The sequence below is a fragment of the Convolutriloba macropyga genome, chromosome 11 (genome assembly GCF_964194025.1).
Source record: "Convolutriloba macropyga chromosome 11, txConMacr16.3, whole genome shotgun sequence".
NCBI classification, from domain to species: Eukaryota; Metazoa; Xenacoelomorpha; order Acoela; family Convolutidae; genus Convolutriloba; species Convolutriloba macropyga.
The window spans coordinates 25,774,555-25,792,472 of record NC_134478.1 but is presented as its reverse complement, the minus strand read 5'-3'; the positions used below and the strand labels follow the sequence as shown (position 1 = coordinate 25,792,472).

General features: G+C 37.0%; 1 protein-coding gene across 1 annotated transcript in view; it reads left to right on the top strand.

The window, feature by feature from the left end:
• LOC142349972 (uncharacterized) overlaps window positions 1-17,918 on the top strand; it is an 85,803-nt gene that overhangs the window by 40,348 nt on the left and 27,537 nt on the right. The window contains exons 3-6 of the mRNA XM_075401844.1: window positions 2,112-2,414; window positions 9,992-10,151; window positions 10,478-10,675; window positions 13,717-13,944. Coding sequence (XP_075257959.1) covers window positions 2,112-2,414; window positions 9,992-10,151; window positions 10,478-10,675; window positions 13,717-13,944 — 889 coding nt within the window. The remainder of the gene's footprint in view (window positions 1-2,111; window positions 2,415-9,991; window positions 10,152-10,477; window positions 10,676-13,716; window positions 13,945-17,918) is intronic.

Sequence of the window (17,918 nt, the reverse complement as noted above, 5' to 3'; positions counted from 1 at the left end):
TTGACATTTCCCAATTTATGTAAAAAAATGTTTGGCTCGTGTAATCCAATAAAATTCTTATTTTAGTCAATTGAAGAGTTTCCCATTCATTTATTTGGATTGTAATTCAGGACTTGTTCTGCTATGTTTTTAAATTCGTTTTATCTTTTAATCACATTTTTCGTTTTACATAAGTCACAAATTTCACGTTTGACCTTGGACTCACGTAATTCACTGTTCGAACTAAATGGTGGCTGTTTTTAGCAATTTGCCGGCTATTTTTGAATGGGGCAAATATACTTTTTCTAGGTGTTATGAATGCAAATACGAAGAGATAATGTATTTAATGGCCGCTGTCAGCCTCTCAACGGCTGTTTTTTATGCGCAGTCCTTTTTTAATTTGTTTGTAACTTTCAAACATAGTTTTCTTTTACATAGGTCACAACTTTCACGTTTTACTTTTGACTCGCCTAACTCACTGTTTCAACTAAATGGTGGCTTTTTGCCGTCTATGTTCTGAATGGGGGCAAGTAAAATTTTTCTACGTGTTATGAAGGGTAAATAGGGAAAGATAATGTATTTAATATCCACCGTCAGCCTTAACGACTGTTATTTAGGCGGGCGGTGTCCTTTTTTTTAATTCGCTTTAGCTTTTGATCACATTTTTCATTTTACATAAGGCGCAACTTTCACGTTTGACTTTTGACTCACGTCGCTCTGTTCCAACTAAATAGTGGCTATTTTCGGCAATTTGCCGGCTAGGTTTTGAACGGGGACAAGTAAAATTTTTCTAGGTGTAATGAAGTGTAAATACAAAGAGATGATATATTTAATAGCCACCGTCAGCCTCTCAACGGCTACTATTTAGAGGCTGTCCTTTTTTAGATTTTTTACCTTTTGATCACATTTTTTATTTTACATGAGTCACAACTTTCACGTTTTACTTTTGACTCGCCTAACTCACTGTTTCAACTGTATGGTGGCTTTTTGCCGTCTATGTTCTGAATGGGGGCAAGTAAAATTTTTCTACGTGTCATGAAGGGTAAATAGGGAAAGATAATGTATTTAATATCCACCGTCAGCCTTAACGACTGTTATTTAGGCAGGCGGTGTCCTTTTTTTTTAATTCGCTTTAGCTTTTGATCACATTTGTTTTTACATAAGTCACAACTTTCACGTTTGACTTTTGACTCACGTCGCTCTGTTCCAATTAAATAGTGGCTATTTTCGGCAATTTGCCGGCTATGTTTTGAATGGGGACAAGTAAAGTTTTTCTAGGTAATATGAAGTGTAAATACGAAGAGATAATGTTTCTAATGGCCGCCGTCAGCCTCTCAACGGCTGTTTTTTATGTGCTGTCCTTTTTTTTAATTTGTTTGTAACTTTTTTAGGCGCTGTCAATTTTTTAGTTCTTTTTGGCTTTCGATCACATTTTTCGTTCTACATAAGTCACAACTTTCATGTTTTACTTTTGACTCGCCTAACTCACCGTTTCAACTAAATGGTGGCTTTTTGCCGTCTATGTTTTGAATGGGGGCAAATAAAATTTTCTACGTGTTATGAAGTGTAAATACAAAGAAATCATATTTAATAGCCGCCGTCAGCCTCTAAACGGCTCTTATTTAGGCGCTGTCCTTTTTCTCGCTTTACCTTTTGATCATATTTTTCGTTTTATACAAGTCACCTATTTCACGTTTGACTTCTGACTTACCTCACACACCGTTTCAACTGAATGGATTTTAGTTTCACATTGAATTACGTGTGTAGTGAATACGGTCAAAGTCAAAAGTGCAAAATCAAAAGATCAAAAGAAAGAGGATAACCATATAAAGCGCGGTCATTAAGTCATAGTGCATTAGATTATTAAAGTTCATAAAAGCGATTAAATTTGCTTAAATTATCATTAAATTTTGCTTTATAGCGCTCAGTTTTGAAGCTGAAGTATGTTTTATTTTAGAATCGAACCGAATCTGCAGAATTTGCACACCAAATAAAAACCATTGACACTGAGAAAAATTCTGTCTATGTATCTCTTATTTTTTCTTTTTCTGTTTCCATCCCAATGCGGGTCAACGGCGGCTCTTTTAGGCAATTTGCCGACTATGTTTGAAATATTGAATCTATTGTTTCAGAGATCACTCTTAATATTTCGTGTAATGACTCGCCGGGTGGGACTGTGTACCTTGCCGATAACACTTATCAGGGCTCAACCGAATCTTTGTCCTCCACTGGAAGTGGCCAGCCCTCTCCAGCCCCATCTTACCCCTCCTCCTCTTCACATTCTGCCTCGTCATCAGTGTCAGAGTCCTCCACTACTTACTCAGTTGTGGTCAAGCTCAATTTCACTTTCGGAGCATTCTCTCCTGCTAACTCTGTCAAATTTGAGTCCAGAACAATCATGTTCACTGCTCTGAAGCTCTGCCAACTGAAACCAGGTTGGACTCAAAAGTAACCCCCCCCCCAAAAAAAAACCCCGCGTTGCCCCGCGCTGACACCACAGTTGCTGATTTACGTCACGTGACTATGTTTAAATAAAAGTTATATGCCCACTAAGAGAGAGAAACAAAATTGATACCATTGGGGATTTGATTGGTACCCGGTATATGGGTAGTCAGAAGGTTGCTGTTTCAGTTACTGTTCTAGCTGTATATATTCGTTACGCAACAGTCAGAAGAAAGGTAAGTTGCCAATGATCATTATTGGCTTGGTTGTACAGTTTTCTGTTGGTTTGACATAGAAACCATCGGTGCGTAGTAGTTAGTCCCCGCCAACATATTTACAACTGTTGCCCCATATTTTTGGCTTTAAAAGTTTTTCCGACCGCGAGAGATATTCGATAAAATGAGATTCTGAAGATTGTGAACGTGTTATCAGGGCTCAAGTGAATCTTATCAGCCGGCTATTACTGTGGCCCTATTTTCTTACGACTTGAAAAGTAGTATTGGTCTTCTTGAGTTTTTTTTACTGGAAGTACTATTTCTTCATACGGGATTAGTATACAAATGCACGTATTATTACGTGGGGGGGGGGGGGGGTGACTCCCCACCTCCGTGACGAATCGCGCATAACGTTTTGTCACGGTTGGTGGCGTCCTCGCCCATTCCGAATCGTTCGGTACATTTCGGTGGTAAGGAAAAAACCTTTCAATTTTGGTGGTGCCGAAGACTTGTAAAATTTTTGTCAATTTTATGCTGCGGCAAAAAAATTGTTGCCAAATTGGTGCGGTGGGAAAAACTTATAATATTTTGGCCTAATTTGTACGGGGGACAAAAACTTGTTAAATTTTCACGGTTTTGTGAAGGTGGAGAAAACTTTTCCAATTTTTAGGGTCGATAAAATTGCGTTTTAAAATTGAAAAGACCTTTTTCAGTCGCAATACTAATCTCGGGTATTTAGTTCAAAATTTAAAAACAAGCCTGTGCATGTGATAGGGAGATTGGCAAGACAATGGTGAATTTTGACAGTAAGAACCGTTTCACTCAATTTTTGGTGGGTTTTTGTGCACATAAATTTCATAGTTTTATTGACCATATGTTACGCAGATTAATGTCTGTGCGCAGATTGGAAATCTAATGAAATGTAAGTACCAGGGCTGCACATTAAGATTTGTTTTTTGTTTGCTAGTCAAAGGAATTCTATTGACGTCAAAATCAGCCTCAAAGGAAAAAAGAACAGCATGTTGGCACAAAATTGGCAAAAGTAATGCGTAAAATTATAAGGAATTTTGCGCCAATTACTTAAAAAGGATTTTGAAGTGCGGTAATGCAATTCATTTTCATGTAAGATTGGACAGATAATCTTGAGAAACAAATGAGGTCGCTTTGGGATCAAATACGGTCAATTTTTGATAATTTTGCAGAAAAACTTCAAAAGGCTTGGCTACTCAAAAACTGTTATGCAATGTTAATAAAAAACAAAGAAGGAAGGCTTTCAATCTGTGAAAGCAAAGGTTTTGGCGTAATTATACAAGTTTAAACATTCCTTTCAGAGTAAAATTTGTGCAAGATTTTAAAATATTGAAAGTTTTAACGATAATTGGTGTGAGACTGAACTCTACTCCGTATTTTGATCAAAATGAAAAATTCAACACAGTCTCTGATTGTTCGTCAAAATATTGGAAGGATTAGTATGTGTTATTACGTGTATGGTTTTTGTTTGCGTTACCTGAGGCGGCCTTTCCACAATTGTTTGTCAAATTTTGGAAAAGTTTTGTCTGTCTTCATGTTCCAACATGTGTTTTTAGACTAGACAAAGGTTTGGGAAAATTACCTGAGTCAGCTCTTCCTTTGTTTTATTAGGTAATATCCAGATTAGGCTTTTTGGAGAAAAGCAAAGGCCGTGTCAAGACTGCTGCTTTCAAGTAGTCTAAACTGTGAATGTTCAGGGGTTGGCGGAGTGAGTTGTATCTGGTAACGAAAAATTTGGTTGTTGTGATATCAGGACTTGCCGGAATCCGCCAGAAGCTCTCGACAATTTCCTTATCGCTACAGTAGCCCTCCTGTTTTTTATAGAGGAATTGTTCTTGTAGCTTAGTCGCAAAGATTTTTCCTCACTCTTCAATTTTATCTCGAGATCAAATACAAATTCATTTACAGGTCCTGTAACTTGATCAAGGGTGTACTGCGCTCCTTACCTCAGCGCCTTTTCAAATCTGATGGATTTAATATAATCAAAGATAACGATTGCTAGCGCCATGCGATTGGTGGTTATCCACAAATTGTCTTATAACTCTTGTTTAGCAATGACGACATTCTGTTTTTTGTAGGTTGCGTATGCTATTGCTCTTAAATCAGGACTAGTCTCTTCTTTCAAGATAATTGCCTCCGGAGATTTGTCCAAAGGAAGAGCAGAAATAAGAGGTGGTTGTTGTGAGAAACAAAAGAACTCTTAAGGTATCGCTAATTCCTCAAATTAAAAAGACAATTTTTCTCAAGTAGAATTGTACAAATTGGGTATCGAATTGTTCTAGAATGATAATTTCTGTTTTTTCTTTACTTTGCGGCTGCGTTTTGAAGGCACAAAAACTCTTCTAAAAAGTTGCCACGAGAAAATTAACTTGACGAATAAAACGTTAAGAAATGGAGTATAAGACTGGTTGAAGAATTCTATAGTGCCAAGATTTTTCAATTTTAGTTGCGGAAAAGTATAAAGTGGGATTTAACAAACATTTTGCGAGAATTGAAATCAGGAGTATTATTGGATTGTTGTCCATACATCTTTGGGTGTGTTCATTCTGAAAATAGTTCAAACTAAACCCGTTAACCTTATGCCGGTAAAATTGGAAACTATTTGGCCTACAGACTTTGTAAGAAATTGGAATTCTGTGTTCATAGCCAATCGGAGAAGTATTGGACAGATAAAACAGAATGCAATTTACAAAATAAGTTCATTTTGTTCCTGGTTGATGAGAATTTCTGTTTTATGAGCTAGTGTGTCAGCTTTTTAGAATGCCAAAATCTTACTTCTTTTATTGATTGAAGGTTCCTAATAAGAGCGAGTTCAATTGTTTCCAGAATTAAATCCATTAGTTAGTTTGTTTGATTACAGCTAATTTAGCTGGTTAAAATTTGCTATGCGTTTTGGTCAACCACTTGTTTTTAGGAATTGTTTGAAAAATATTCACAAAAATTTGTAGCCATTTCCGAAACTTACTAGAGAGATTAATTTTTTTCCTCTCCGCAAGTTAATATTTTCGCGAGTTGGAAAATTTTGATAATGACTTTGCTCTCAGACTGCGTCCCGATGGGGGTCTGATTGGGATTGATAATTCGTCTCCAGACAAGTATCTGAAGGTATCAAAAATTTTCTGTCTTCATTCAATATTTCACGATGCTGGCGGCGTCATCCAAGAACCATATAACATAGGACCTGGTTTTGCTTACATGCTCACATTTGTTGCTTTCTTAAATCAATGACAGATCCGCTGTCTCGGGTATTTTGAAAGCAATTTTGTCTAGGCTAATGAAAAACACATGTTGGAACATATTCTGGACAGACTAAGCTTTTCCAAACTTTGGCAGCCAGTCAGTTAAGAGCTGACTAAGGTAAAAAAAAACAAAAACATTTGTTTACAAGCGTAGTAACGGACAGACTAATCCTGTCAATATTTCGACAACGATTCACATGTGAAAAGTACACACGCAAATAGCTATTGCTTACAAACGATTTTATTAATCTAGTTTGTTAGTCGCGGTGAGCAAGTGTGTAGCAAGCACGAGCATGTTCAGATTATTACGTACTGAATTATCAACGGTATTAAACTGGTTTTTTCTTCTAAGCGACGAACAAAGTGGAACATTTGATTGGATGATGTGCAGTGAAATACCACTTAGTAGTTTCTACCGAATATTTTAAGACGATGATGTGTTCTATAACAGCGTTCTCAGTATAAACATTCTCAGTATTCTATAATCATACCGCAACTTTACTCCGAAAGGCACGTTTTTAGCTCTATAAATACGCAGAAATTTTTCTTTTCACAGTCTAACAGCCTTTCTTTGTTTTTAATAACAATGAATAAGTTTTTTAATTTTTAGTGAAATAGCTATTGGTTAGTTTTTTTGCATAAAATTGTCGAAAACTAACCATTTTTGATAGCAAAGATACCCATTTTTCCCCAAGTTGAACTGTCCTATCTTATAACATATGAATATGGGTTCAGTTACCGCAATATTTCAAAACACTTAACGATGCATTTCTAATCTGCGCGCACACATTAATCTGGGTCAATAAAACTATCAAATTTAAATTAAGTGGACAAAAACTACCAAAAATTACCGTGAAAGGCTTCTTACTGTCAAAATTTAGCAATGTCTTGCTAATCTCCCTATCGCTTGCGCAGGTTATGTTTTAAATGTCGAATTACAAACCCGAGATTAGTCTATTCTGACTTAAAACGGGTTAAAGATTTTTCAATTTTGAAACGCAGTTTCTTCGACCCCAAAAACTGTCAAGCTTTTCTCCACCTTCACAAAATCGTGAAAATTGAACAAGTTTTCGTCCGCTGTACGAATTAGGCCAAATTATAAGTTTTTCCCCATGCACCAATTTGTCGAAAATTTTATCACCTCCAATATTGAGAAAGTTTTACCCTTCTACAAGTTTTTTCGTTACCATCGAATTGTACCGCACGATTCGTAACGGGTGAGGATGATGCACCCGTGACAAAACGTTACGCACGATTCGTCATTGGGGGCACGTTTCCCCACGTGATAATAAATGCATTTTGTATACTACTGACGGAGTTTCCACCTAAAAGCGAAAGATAGTAAAATTGACATGCGCTGCACAAGAGAAGATTATTTTATTTGATGCGCTGCCTGAATGTTGCTTTGACTGTGAAAATGATTTTTGAGATAATAGCAGGTATAGACAACCGTTTTTAAACGTTATTCGTCGATTTGGCCATATTTTCTTTGGTTTTTGCATAATTTTTTTTGTGGATGCTGTATCAAAATAACTCTGAAATTAAAATTTCGGTGTTTATGAGACACTAATAATGCGTTGCAAACGCAAGTTTGCCTCATGTCTTCTCAACTTTGTAGTGAATTTTTGCCTTTTTTCAATAGTTGCTTTGCTTTTGGCCCTTCAACCAAACTTTTTTGTAATAACTTTTTATGGAAACGTCCCTTTGATAATTCATGCCTTGAATGCCTCTTTGTTACGTGAGGTGTTTTTTTTGTTTGTCAATGTACACATACAGTTCCAGTACTGGCGGTATTTTCTCCAATTTTTGTAACTTTTTTGTATTTTGCTTAAGTTTTTAGAGTACGGCTGTTTGTGCTTTTCCTGGGATTTTAGTGCGGCCATATTGATAACTAATTGCCCTTAAACGCAGTTTTCACTGATTATATTAGTGTTGTGAACTTTTTTAACGCAATTTTTTGCTTGACCGATTTTTCATCTGAGTATTTTAACTTTTCGTCCTCAAATGGGATAAACAAGTCAAGCCCGGAGGTCATCAAGTGGCTGAACAGATCTCTTGGAGCCTTAAGCCTAACTGGTCTCTAAGTTTACGATTGCTTTTCAAAGACAATTTCATGATGTGAAGGGCGGTTTTAAATCCTAAAAGTTTGACCCTCTCCTCCCCCAGTCAGACCTTCTTCACTCACCCCGCCCAACATTCCACATTGTACCCTCCTCCAACTGGCGATTTTGGGGTCCTGTGGTCTTTTTGTTTGCAATTTTCTTCTGGACTAATTTTTCCTCCGACCTTCTTATTTTTCGTGAAAAATCTTTTTGTCCCCAAAACTGGGATAAACAGGTAAAGCACGGAGGGCCTTAAGTGGCTGGAATCTCACGCTTTACTGGTCTCTAAGCATGCGATTCATCACAGGGTTTGAAAAGACAATCCCCCCACTCACCCCGCCCCAACACATCCACCGTATACCCTCTCCAACTGGCGATTTGGACCCCCTCTGGTGCAGCCCTCCCATCCTCTCCACCCCTTGAGTTCTGGTTTTGATGTTTTGTTTTGACATGAATAAAATCTTGTGATTTAACTGACATTCAGTTCTAAGCAGTTAATTAAACTTTTTCCTCTTCTATCGATTTTGATTTTAACTTCCAAAATTATGAAGATGCCATTTTTGTTAACATTTTTTACAATGCGTCCCTAACGTTCACGTTCTAGAATTGGACACCCATATGTTTGTTGCAATTTTCTTTTTTCTTTTGCCATAACCTTAATTTTTTTGCTCTGCCTTTATGAGTTGTTTGAAAAGTTTTAAAGATTTTAAAAATTTTTCCTCGTTTTTCTGGTTAACATAATGCAGCTCGGAGAATTTTTTGGATATACTGTCACTTCCATCGATTTTTATGACTCAAGTAGCTGTGAATCCTTTGTGATTTTTGGTGGGGCTAGATTTGGATTATAGATGATTTTTGCCTTTTGAGTTCTAATCCTTTTACTTTTTCGAATTTAATTTTAAGAATATCCAGCAAGAGGCTGTTATCTGTCAAGTTTTCTGCACTTTTCTGACTTCACCACAACAAATGTCTGGTATTCTTCAGACTTAACTTTATCTATCTTAACTTAATGCTATCTGACTTATGCTTCACAGCGTATCTCTTGAGTTGAAGTTAATTGAACATTTCTGATCTTTTGTGACCAGCTATTTGTTTAAAGCCCTTGGCCCAGTCAGTGTTTTGAGCCGATTAGTTTTTCTCCATATTAAAGATTTTGGTTATCTTTCAACGTTATTAATTGTATTTAAGAATTCGCTTTCAACATTTTAATGTTTTCTATCAAAATTTTTTCTGTGCAAGATTTAAATCCCTGACGATTTTTATATGGTTTCTGAATGAGGATTAAATTGTGTTTGTTTACCTACTTCGAGGATGTCGATGCTGAATTAAATTATAAAAATTTGTTATGAATTTTGTTTTTCACCAGATTTTACTACCCTTGCGTGGCAAAAAATAAATGCTTTCGGAAAAAAGCTAATGGATTCGTTGAAATTGCGCTTTTCCGGGAAAGTACGAAGGCTCGAGTCGCCTTAAGATTTCTTCCGGCTATGTTTTTACTTCGTTGAAAAATTTGTTTTACTGTGCCTTGGTTCACAGCTTGTTCAACATGTTCTGTAAAATCTTTTTGACTTCTCTAGGCTAGTTGCTTTCTTCCTTCTTTCTGTTTGAAGTGCTTTTAAACAGCACCTGCTTAGTAATCTAAAATGAGCAGCATCAGTATCGAAAAACTGAAGCAAAAGAGGAAGCTGGAAAACCCATAAAACCCAATTTTAGATGCTTTTTTAAAGTTTTAGTTACCATCTCTGATGCTTATTGATATTGATACTAGCCCGTATCCTGATTTCGTTTTTTCATTCTATCCGTTCTTTCAACCCCAATCGGGGTTTTGGGAATCAATGGCGGTTGTTTTCCCGCAGTATACCGGGTATGTTATTTTAAGTTCCACAACTTCCAAAGTAAAGCGATAAAATTCATCTTCAATTATTTTTTTGAAGAAATCTATGAATTAAAGGTTGACTTGCTTGCATGAATATGTTGTTTGCAGGTCGTGCAGTTGTGTCTGGGTGGTCAAACAGTAACGTGAAATTGAAAACAACATCTGTGCAAGTGTTGTTGGGCACTATTGCAATCACACTTGTCCTTGTTCTCATCACATCTGTCGCAGTCTCATTCTACCACCTTAGAGCCAGCAAGCCATCCATCCAGTTAGTGTGCTACTAGTCAAAGCTCATTCATGTCAAAGTTTGTCCATTGACGACAGCCTGTTTTGTGCGTTTTAGAGTTTGAAAAATAGCGTCTGACGGCTATGTTTTTCAAACTGTGAAACTGAAATAATGGCATAGCAGAATACTGGAGATGTATTGGTCATAAGTTTTATAACTAATGAATGGATGCAGCTGTTGAAGGAACGATAAGCATTGTCTCATTTTATCCAAGTTTAGAAAGTAGTCTTTTCCTGATCCAATATCAGGGTTATATTTTCAAATGTTTTCAAATAGCTTGGAATGTATAAGTAGTCGTTCTATTGAAGGTCCTTTAAAATGAACAAGAACGGAGGAGGAGGTGGTGGGTTGCGGTCGCATCAGCAGCAAAGAGCAGCACTGCTCATGAGTGGACAGTTCAGCGAGTCAGTTCTGGCTAACAACAGCCAACAACTCAACTACAGATCCAATTCATCCTCCACTGCTGGAGGAGGGGGAGGAGATCGAAGTGGTAACAGCCACACGGGGTCAGTTAAATTAACTAAGTCACTTAGACTCATCTATAGGATGATAGCTGAGACAATATAATCGCAATTTTAAACTTCTTTTTCCTCATTTCGCTTGGGGGTATCTCGCATGGGGGTTCTTTGGTCCAAGTTTTTTTTCCGATCAAGAGAAGATTATTAATGTGGCGATTCAGTTTTGTCAGATACAGTAGAGTTATGCAAACTCAATTGCCATGACCCAATGATCTATCTTGGAAAAGTAATCACTTCCAATAGGAAATCGATTTTTGAACTGGATCGTAAGCAAATGCTACTTTAAGTTTCTTCTACCTTCCTTTTTCTTCTTCACTCAACACTTTCTCTTTTATTTTTTTTATTTTCTCTTTCCTTAATATATAAAAAGGACCGTGTACACCATCCGGCAACGATGGATGTAGGTCGGAACATAAGGGATGATGCTACTTTAAGACGCTAAAATGCTGTTGTTTGTTTATGTCACTTGATTTTTAATAGCCGCACAGCGATAGCTGAGGCTATTATTGGCCTTCTCTTGGTTTTTTTACGACTCGAAGAGGAGTATTGGTTTTCTTAAGGTTTTTTTTTTTTACCGGAAGTACTATTCGTTCAGACGCTGCTTTGACCTAAAAGCGAAAAAAAAGTAAAATTGCCGTGTGAACTAATTTTTTCTGAGCGAGAGAAGTTTTTTGATCATGTGCTGCGTTTAGTGAATGACTTTTTGACTTTGAAAAGTACATTTTGACTGAATGGTACAAAGATAACCGTTTTCAGCCGTTTTTTCGTCTAAGTGGCCCAATTTTTTTTGCTTGTAATTTGGTTTTTTGTAGAAATTTTTTTTATTTGGATGCTATATTGAAATGTGATCTTCGGCAATTGATACCACAGTGTTTTGCGAAGCCTGAAAATGCGTTTCCACTTCAAAATTGGCACATATTTCTTGATTTTTTAAGTAATTTTTGGCTTTTTTCTTATTATTTTTTTCATTTTTGGATATTTTAACCGTCTTTGTGTCAAAAATCAGTTAATATGACAGATTTTTTTTACTATTCATATACTCAACGCCTCTTTCTACCTCGGTGTAATTTTGTTTTATAAAATTGTACATATGCTAACCCGATTTTGGTAGTTTTTTTACCGATTTTTGTCAGTTTTTTTGTTCGTATTTTGGTTTTAATTACTAGAAACTCTTTTTGTGCAACATCGGGGTCTTTAATTTAGTTTCAATATAAATTTGATAATTTTTGGCGTTAAGTTTTTGAAAAACCGTTAAAACTGTTTCATGAATGCAGTTTTTTTGACCTTTTTTTTTGCAAAATATTTCAATGTTTCGTATGTTTGAATTCTGCTTTTTCCTATTTTTTGTTCTCTTCAGGAGGATAGATCTTTTTATCGGATGACTAGGTAGCTTTTCTATGTCTCGAATGCTGAACAATGAAATGGATTCGTTTTTCTTGATTTTTGTAATTTGATTTTTAACTTTCAAAAATCAAGAATGTATTTTTGTTACGGTGTTCCTCACATTGTGTCCATATTCTTCACATTCTAGTTAGTATCATTCTAGCTTTGTCCTGGCACCTATTTATGGCAATTTTATTTTTGGTTGATTGGTTTTTTCAGTTGTTAAAAAATTGAATGATTTTAGCTTTTTCTTAGATTTTCGTTATTTTGGTTTGCAATTGATTTCATTCAACATGAGGCAGTACTGAGAGTTTGCTAGCCAGCATTTTCAACTCAATACTATCTACTGCAACTTTTTTACGGTCTTGGTGTTAATAAACAATTTTTTGCCTTTGAATATTCTTCTGCTGCTTATGTCTTTTCTATTATCAATTTAATTTTTGATTTAGTTTGAAATCATGCTGTCTAGCATATGTAGAATAAGGGAGAAGTGTGTGCTGTTTTGTGTCTTTATTGCAGTGATTTAAAATGTATTTATAGTGGTTTTCTGATTCTTAAATTTGAGCATTCTTTTTTTAAAGATTTAACTTAGTTTCTAAGATTTATCTGCCGTTTGCTTTCCCGATGTTATTGAGATTAGAATCATGAATTATTGGAGGGCAATTGATAGCCCTGTGAGCTGTTTCAGTCCATCAGTATTTTCAACTTCTTATCTATTTCGGATTTTTTAACGTTACCAAACATTTTCAATAAAATAAGATTTTGCTGCATTTTGTTTCTCTTGATGACAGTGGTTTAAGTTTCTACTATTTTTAGATCAGACATGGGAAGGTAATGAGTTAATGGTTTAATACAAAAGGAAATGAATGCCTTCCGCTGCAATTACGGTTTTGTTTGTGAAGTTTTGACGCTTCGAGTCGCTTCCGGAATTCTTCCGGCTATGTTTTTTTATTTCGTCGTCATGATTTTTGTTACGACCATATGACGTCACAGCCACGTTTTGTTCATTCGTTCATGCAATTTCAACTGAATTGCATGTGTGACGTCATTTTTCGCTCTTAGTGGAGCGAGTTTTTTTGTTCATGCGCGTTATTAAATTTTTGGTCACACTTGACTTACCTCACTCTCAAAAATGACTTCCTCAATTTGAAATTGACTTTTATTTACTTTAATTCAAAGAGATAAGGTCAGATGGGTGTGTGTCACTCTAAATGAAGGTTATTCGAGATCAGCTAATAGAGGCAGCAGTAACTTATACAGATTTTTAATCAAAATATAACAGATCAGCCTTCAATGAAAAGACGAAATTTTTTGGTCTATCTTTTTTACTGTTTTTTTTTGGACTGCCGATCTACGAATCAATTGCGGCTGTTTTCTGGCAATCTGCCAGCTATGTTTTATTTTGGTATTCTTCTGAGACTGAATTTGTGCATAAGACAAACTTTTTTACCGAGAGTAGGGGGCCATTTGGGTAATAAGTTTTTTAAAAAAAATCATACATGTCTTACTCGGCAACAAAATTTAATGTTCTAGTAGTACCTTTAGCTTAAGTTGAAAGCCTATTTTTGCAAAGGGGCAGTGAATTGTTCAGTTGCTGTCTGTACTGAGAGTATTTCGGGAACTTGCTTGTGATCTATTTTCTACAGGCACAGCAGTCAAATGCTGAACCGAGTTGGTCCGGGAGTCTGCGGAGGAGATCTAAATGGAAACAATGTTGTTGCTCCCAATGTCAACTGTCATTTGCAGCAGCAGCAACAACAACTCAACCTCCACCACCAGTCACAGCCACAGCTTCCGGCTGAGTACTCGAACGTGGCTCTCGGTCCAGTCACTTCTGGACATCATAGCAACATGCACCTCAAATTGGCTGGGAGGTGAGCACTTCCCAAAGTGTCGCGAATACAAAGATGAAGAAATCACTTACTTATCCTCTAAGGTCTTATTTTCATCAGTGAACGCTGAACCGACCGGAAACCTACTATCCTTCGACTAATTTTCCTAGAGCTATTTTCATTTGTTAATAACTGCTTCAGCCATTTCCTCAGCTACTGTGTTGCTTCACAATCTTCTGCAATCAATTGCGTGAAATTTTTGGTAAAATGTTTTGAGCATGCGTGAAGTTTTAGCATCTTGATTTTGGTTTAATTCTTTTAAGTTGACAGATAGGCAGGGTAATGTGAGTTTGCGCATATTATTCTGACCCTTCTCGTCCACGAAGATCCGCTCCACTTTTCAGCTCAAGTAGGGAAGAGATGAGATAATAATCGGTAGCAGAACAACAAATGATTCAGCTGTGCATTTAATTCTCCTGATTCTTTCACAAAACCGGGGAGATTAACAGTAAAAACTCCTTCATTTTTGGTGCATGAGAGTAGAATGAAAATCGTCATAGAACGATACTCAAATTGTTAATGTGACATTGAGAATATTTGACTGGTCAATTTCCAGTCAGAAACAGTCCTTGACAAGCAAACTCCGCTTTTGTTAAATTACTATGTATTTAAAGTAAATTTCAACGTCATTTTGCCGTGTAACCGGTACAACAAGCACATTGTGAATATTCAATAACTTTCCTCTATCTGGAAAATGAATTAGCAAAAAGGATGCCAAAGATTTAGCCTCAATTGTAAAAACCGGTAAGATTTCAACCTATGTCTAAATTTTTGCGAAAAAAAGATAAGATCAACAAAAATTTTTGCTACCTAAATCATTTTAATTGTTGATACTTTGGTATCCGGGTCATACTATATATTGAACGCGTGAGCTGTAAATTGGGACAATATTTTTGCATGTTTAAGGGGCCTCTCAAAGCGCATGTTTAAGAGCCGCATTGAGCACCATGGTTAAGCGAACATATCGAGAGAGGTTAATGACCTAAAAGGCTCAAACTAGTTGGGTGAGAACCGAAGCGGGACAAAAAACTGCAGTAACCACGAGTCTAAGAGGGCTTGAAAGTATGCTGGCCCAGAGGGAGCATTTACTGTCCTGCGTAGTATGTGTTTTTTTATCGCTCTCTAGCGAAGTTTGAAGCATGTATTGTAAAAGTGTTTTTTGCAAAATTTAAGCCTTACAGATTTTGCGCTTTTCTAGAACAATCCTCGCTTCCAATTTGGTTTTTCAAGCTGTACTTTTTGATGTTTGCGTGATCTCAATTGCTCTCAATCTGAAAAATGTTTATTAATGGCGATTGTGAGAAACGGTGGTTCGTAGCGGTTATAGTGCAGTTGACAAGATGGTGGGCTGCTAATCTGAGGGTGATGGGTTCAAACCCATGTCGGTTACCTTCCCACGAGAATTTTTAATCTTCACCATGTCGCCTGGAGTTCGAGAGCAATTCTTGCGAAGTTAGTTTGTGTATGCCCCTCTGTGTGTGTGTTTGGGGGATTATAAAATGGCGATTATTTTCTCATTGTAGCAATCCTTCTTTCCTGTCTCGTGGTCTTTTCTTTATTTTTAATTTCAATTCGTTGAGCGGGATTTTTTCGTAAAAACCGATGAATTTTTTTCTCTCTTCTATCCTTTTCTCTATTTTTTCTTCCCCCTATCTCTCTTCTCTCTTTTTAATTGTTTTTGAACGAAGCTCATAGCGATTATTGTAAACGTGATGGATTTTCATGCAAATTTTTTGCTTGACCATTTTTGCGCTTTTCTACAACATTCTTTGACTTCTTTAAGTAACTTTTTCACGCTTTCGTTCTTCAATTTTGAGTGATCTTTTTTCTGCTCTCACTCCGAAGTAAGGCTTGTTTCTAAACTCTAATCATAGCCAAGATAAGGTCCCGATGGCCAAGTTTTCAGTGCTTCTGGGCAGGGAGCGGGAGGTCAATGTTTCGAATCCCGGCGTGGTAAACTATTTTTGCACTCTTAAAGAAAAATTTATCTAGCCTGAAGCCCCTGAATTAAATACCCTCGTCTGTCGTTCATGAGCAATTCTTCCGTCATTAGTAGGTTTGTTTTTCGTTTGTCTTTCTTTCGCTGTCGTTCTTTCTTTGTTTTTTTTCTCTTTCTGTCTATCTTTCTTTCTCGCTCACTCTTTCTCTCTCTCTCTCTCTCTCTCTCTCTCTCTCTCTCTGTGTGTGTGTGTGTGTGTGTGTGTGTGTGTGTGTGTGTGTGCGTATGTGTGTGTTTCTTTCACTCTCCCTCACTTCCCTTTCCTTCTTTCCGTTTCTCTCCTCTTTCCTTCTTTCCGACTCTCTCTCTCTTCTCTTTCCTTCTCCCTGACTCTCTCTCTCTCTCTCTCTCTCTCTCTCTGTGTGTGTGTGTGTGTGTGTGTGTGTGGGTTTGGGGGATTATGAAATGGCGATTGTTTTCTCATTGTAGCAATTCTTCTTTCCTGTCTCGTGGTCTTTTCTTTATTTTTTTTGCTTTCAATTCGTTCAGCGGGGTTTTTCACGTAAAAACCGATTATTTTTTCCTCTCTTCTATCCTTTTCTCTATTTTTTCTTTCCCGCTCTCTCTCTCTCTCTCTATCTCTCCTTTTAATTGTTTTTGAACAAAGGTCATAGCGATTATTGTAAACGTGATGGATTTTCATGCAAATTTTTTGCTTGACCATTTTTGCGCTTTTCTACAACATTCTCTGACTTCTTCAAGTAACTTTTTCACGCTTTCGTTCTTCATTTTTGAGTGATCTTTTTTCTGCTCTCACTCCGAAGTACGTACGGCTTGTTGCTAAACTATAATCGATTGTAGCATAGCCAAGATAAGGTCCCGATAGCCAAGTTGGCAGTGCTTCTGGGTAGGGAATGAGAGGTCAATGTTTTGAATCGCGGCGTGGTAAAGTTTTTTGCACTCTTGAAGAAAAATTTATCTAGCCTGCAGCCCCTGAATTAAATACCCTCGTCTGTCGTTCATGAGCAATTCCTCCGACAATAGTAGGTTTGTTTTTTCGTTTGTCTTTCTTTCGCTGTCGTTCTTTCTTTTTTTGTTTTCTCTTTCTGTCACTCTTTCTTTCTCTCTCGCTCACTCTTTCTCTCGCTCTCTCTCTCTCTGTGTGCGTGCGTGCGTGTGTGTGTGTGTTTCTTTCACTCTCCCTAACTTCCCTTTCCTTCTTTCCGTTTCTCTCCTCGTTCCTTCTTTTCGACTCTCTCTTCTCTTTCCTTCTCCCTGACTCTCTCTCTCTCTCTCTCTCTCTCTCTCTCTGTGTGTGTGTGTGTGTGTGTGTGTGTGTGTGTGTGTGTGTGGGTTTGGGGGATTATGAAATGGCGATTGTTTTCTCATTGTAGCAATTCTTCTTTCCTGTCTCGTGGTCTTTTCTTTATTTTTTTTGCTTTCAATTCGTTCAGCGGGGTTTTTCACGTAAAAACCGATTATTTTTTCCTCTCTTCTATCCTTTTCTCTATTTTTTCTTTCCCGCTCTCTCTCTCTATCTCTCCTTTTAATTGTTTTTGAACAAAGGTCATAGCGATTATTGTAAACGTGATGGATTTTCATGCAAATTTTTTGCTTGACCATTTTTGCGCTTTTCTACAACATTCTTTGACTTCTTTAAGTAACTTTTTCACGCTTTCGTTCTTCAATTTTGAGTGATCTTTTTTCTGCTCTCACTCCGAAGTAAGGCTTGTTTCTAAACTCTAATCATAGCCAAGATAAGGTCCCGATGGCCAAGTTTTCAGTGCTTCTGGGCAGGGAGCGGGAGGTCAATGTTTCGAATCCCGGCGTGGTAAACTATTTTTGCACTCTTAAAGAAAAATTTATCTAGCCTGAAGCCCCTGAATTAAATACCCTCGTCTGTCGTTCATGAGCAATTCTTCCGTCATTAGTAGGTTTGTTTTTCGTTTGTCTTTCTTTCGCTGTCGTTCTTTCTTTGTTTCTTTTCTCTTTCTGTCTATCTTTCTTTCTCGCTCAC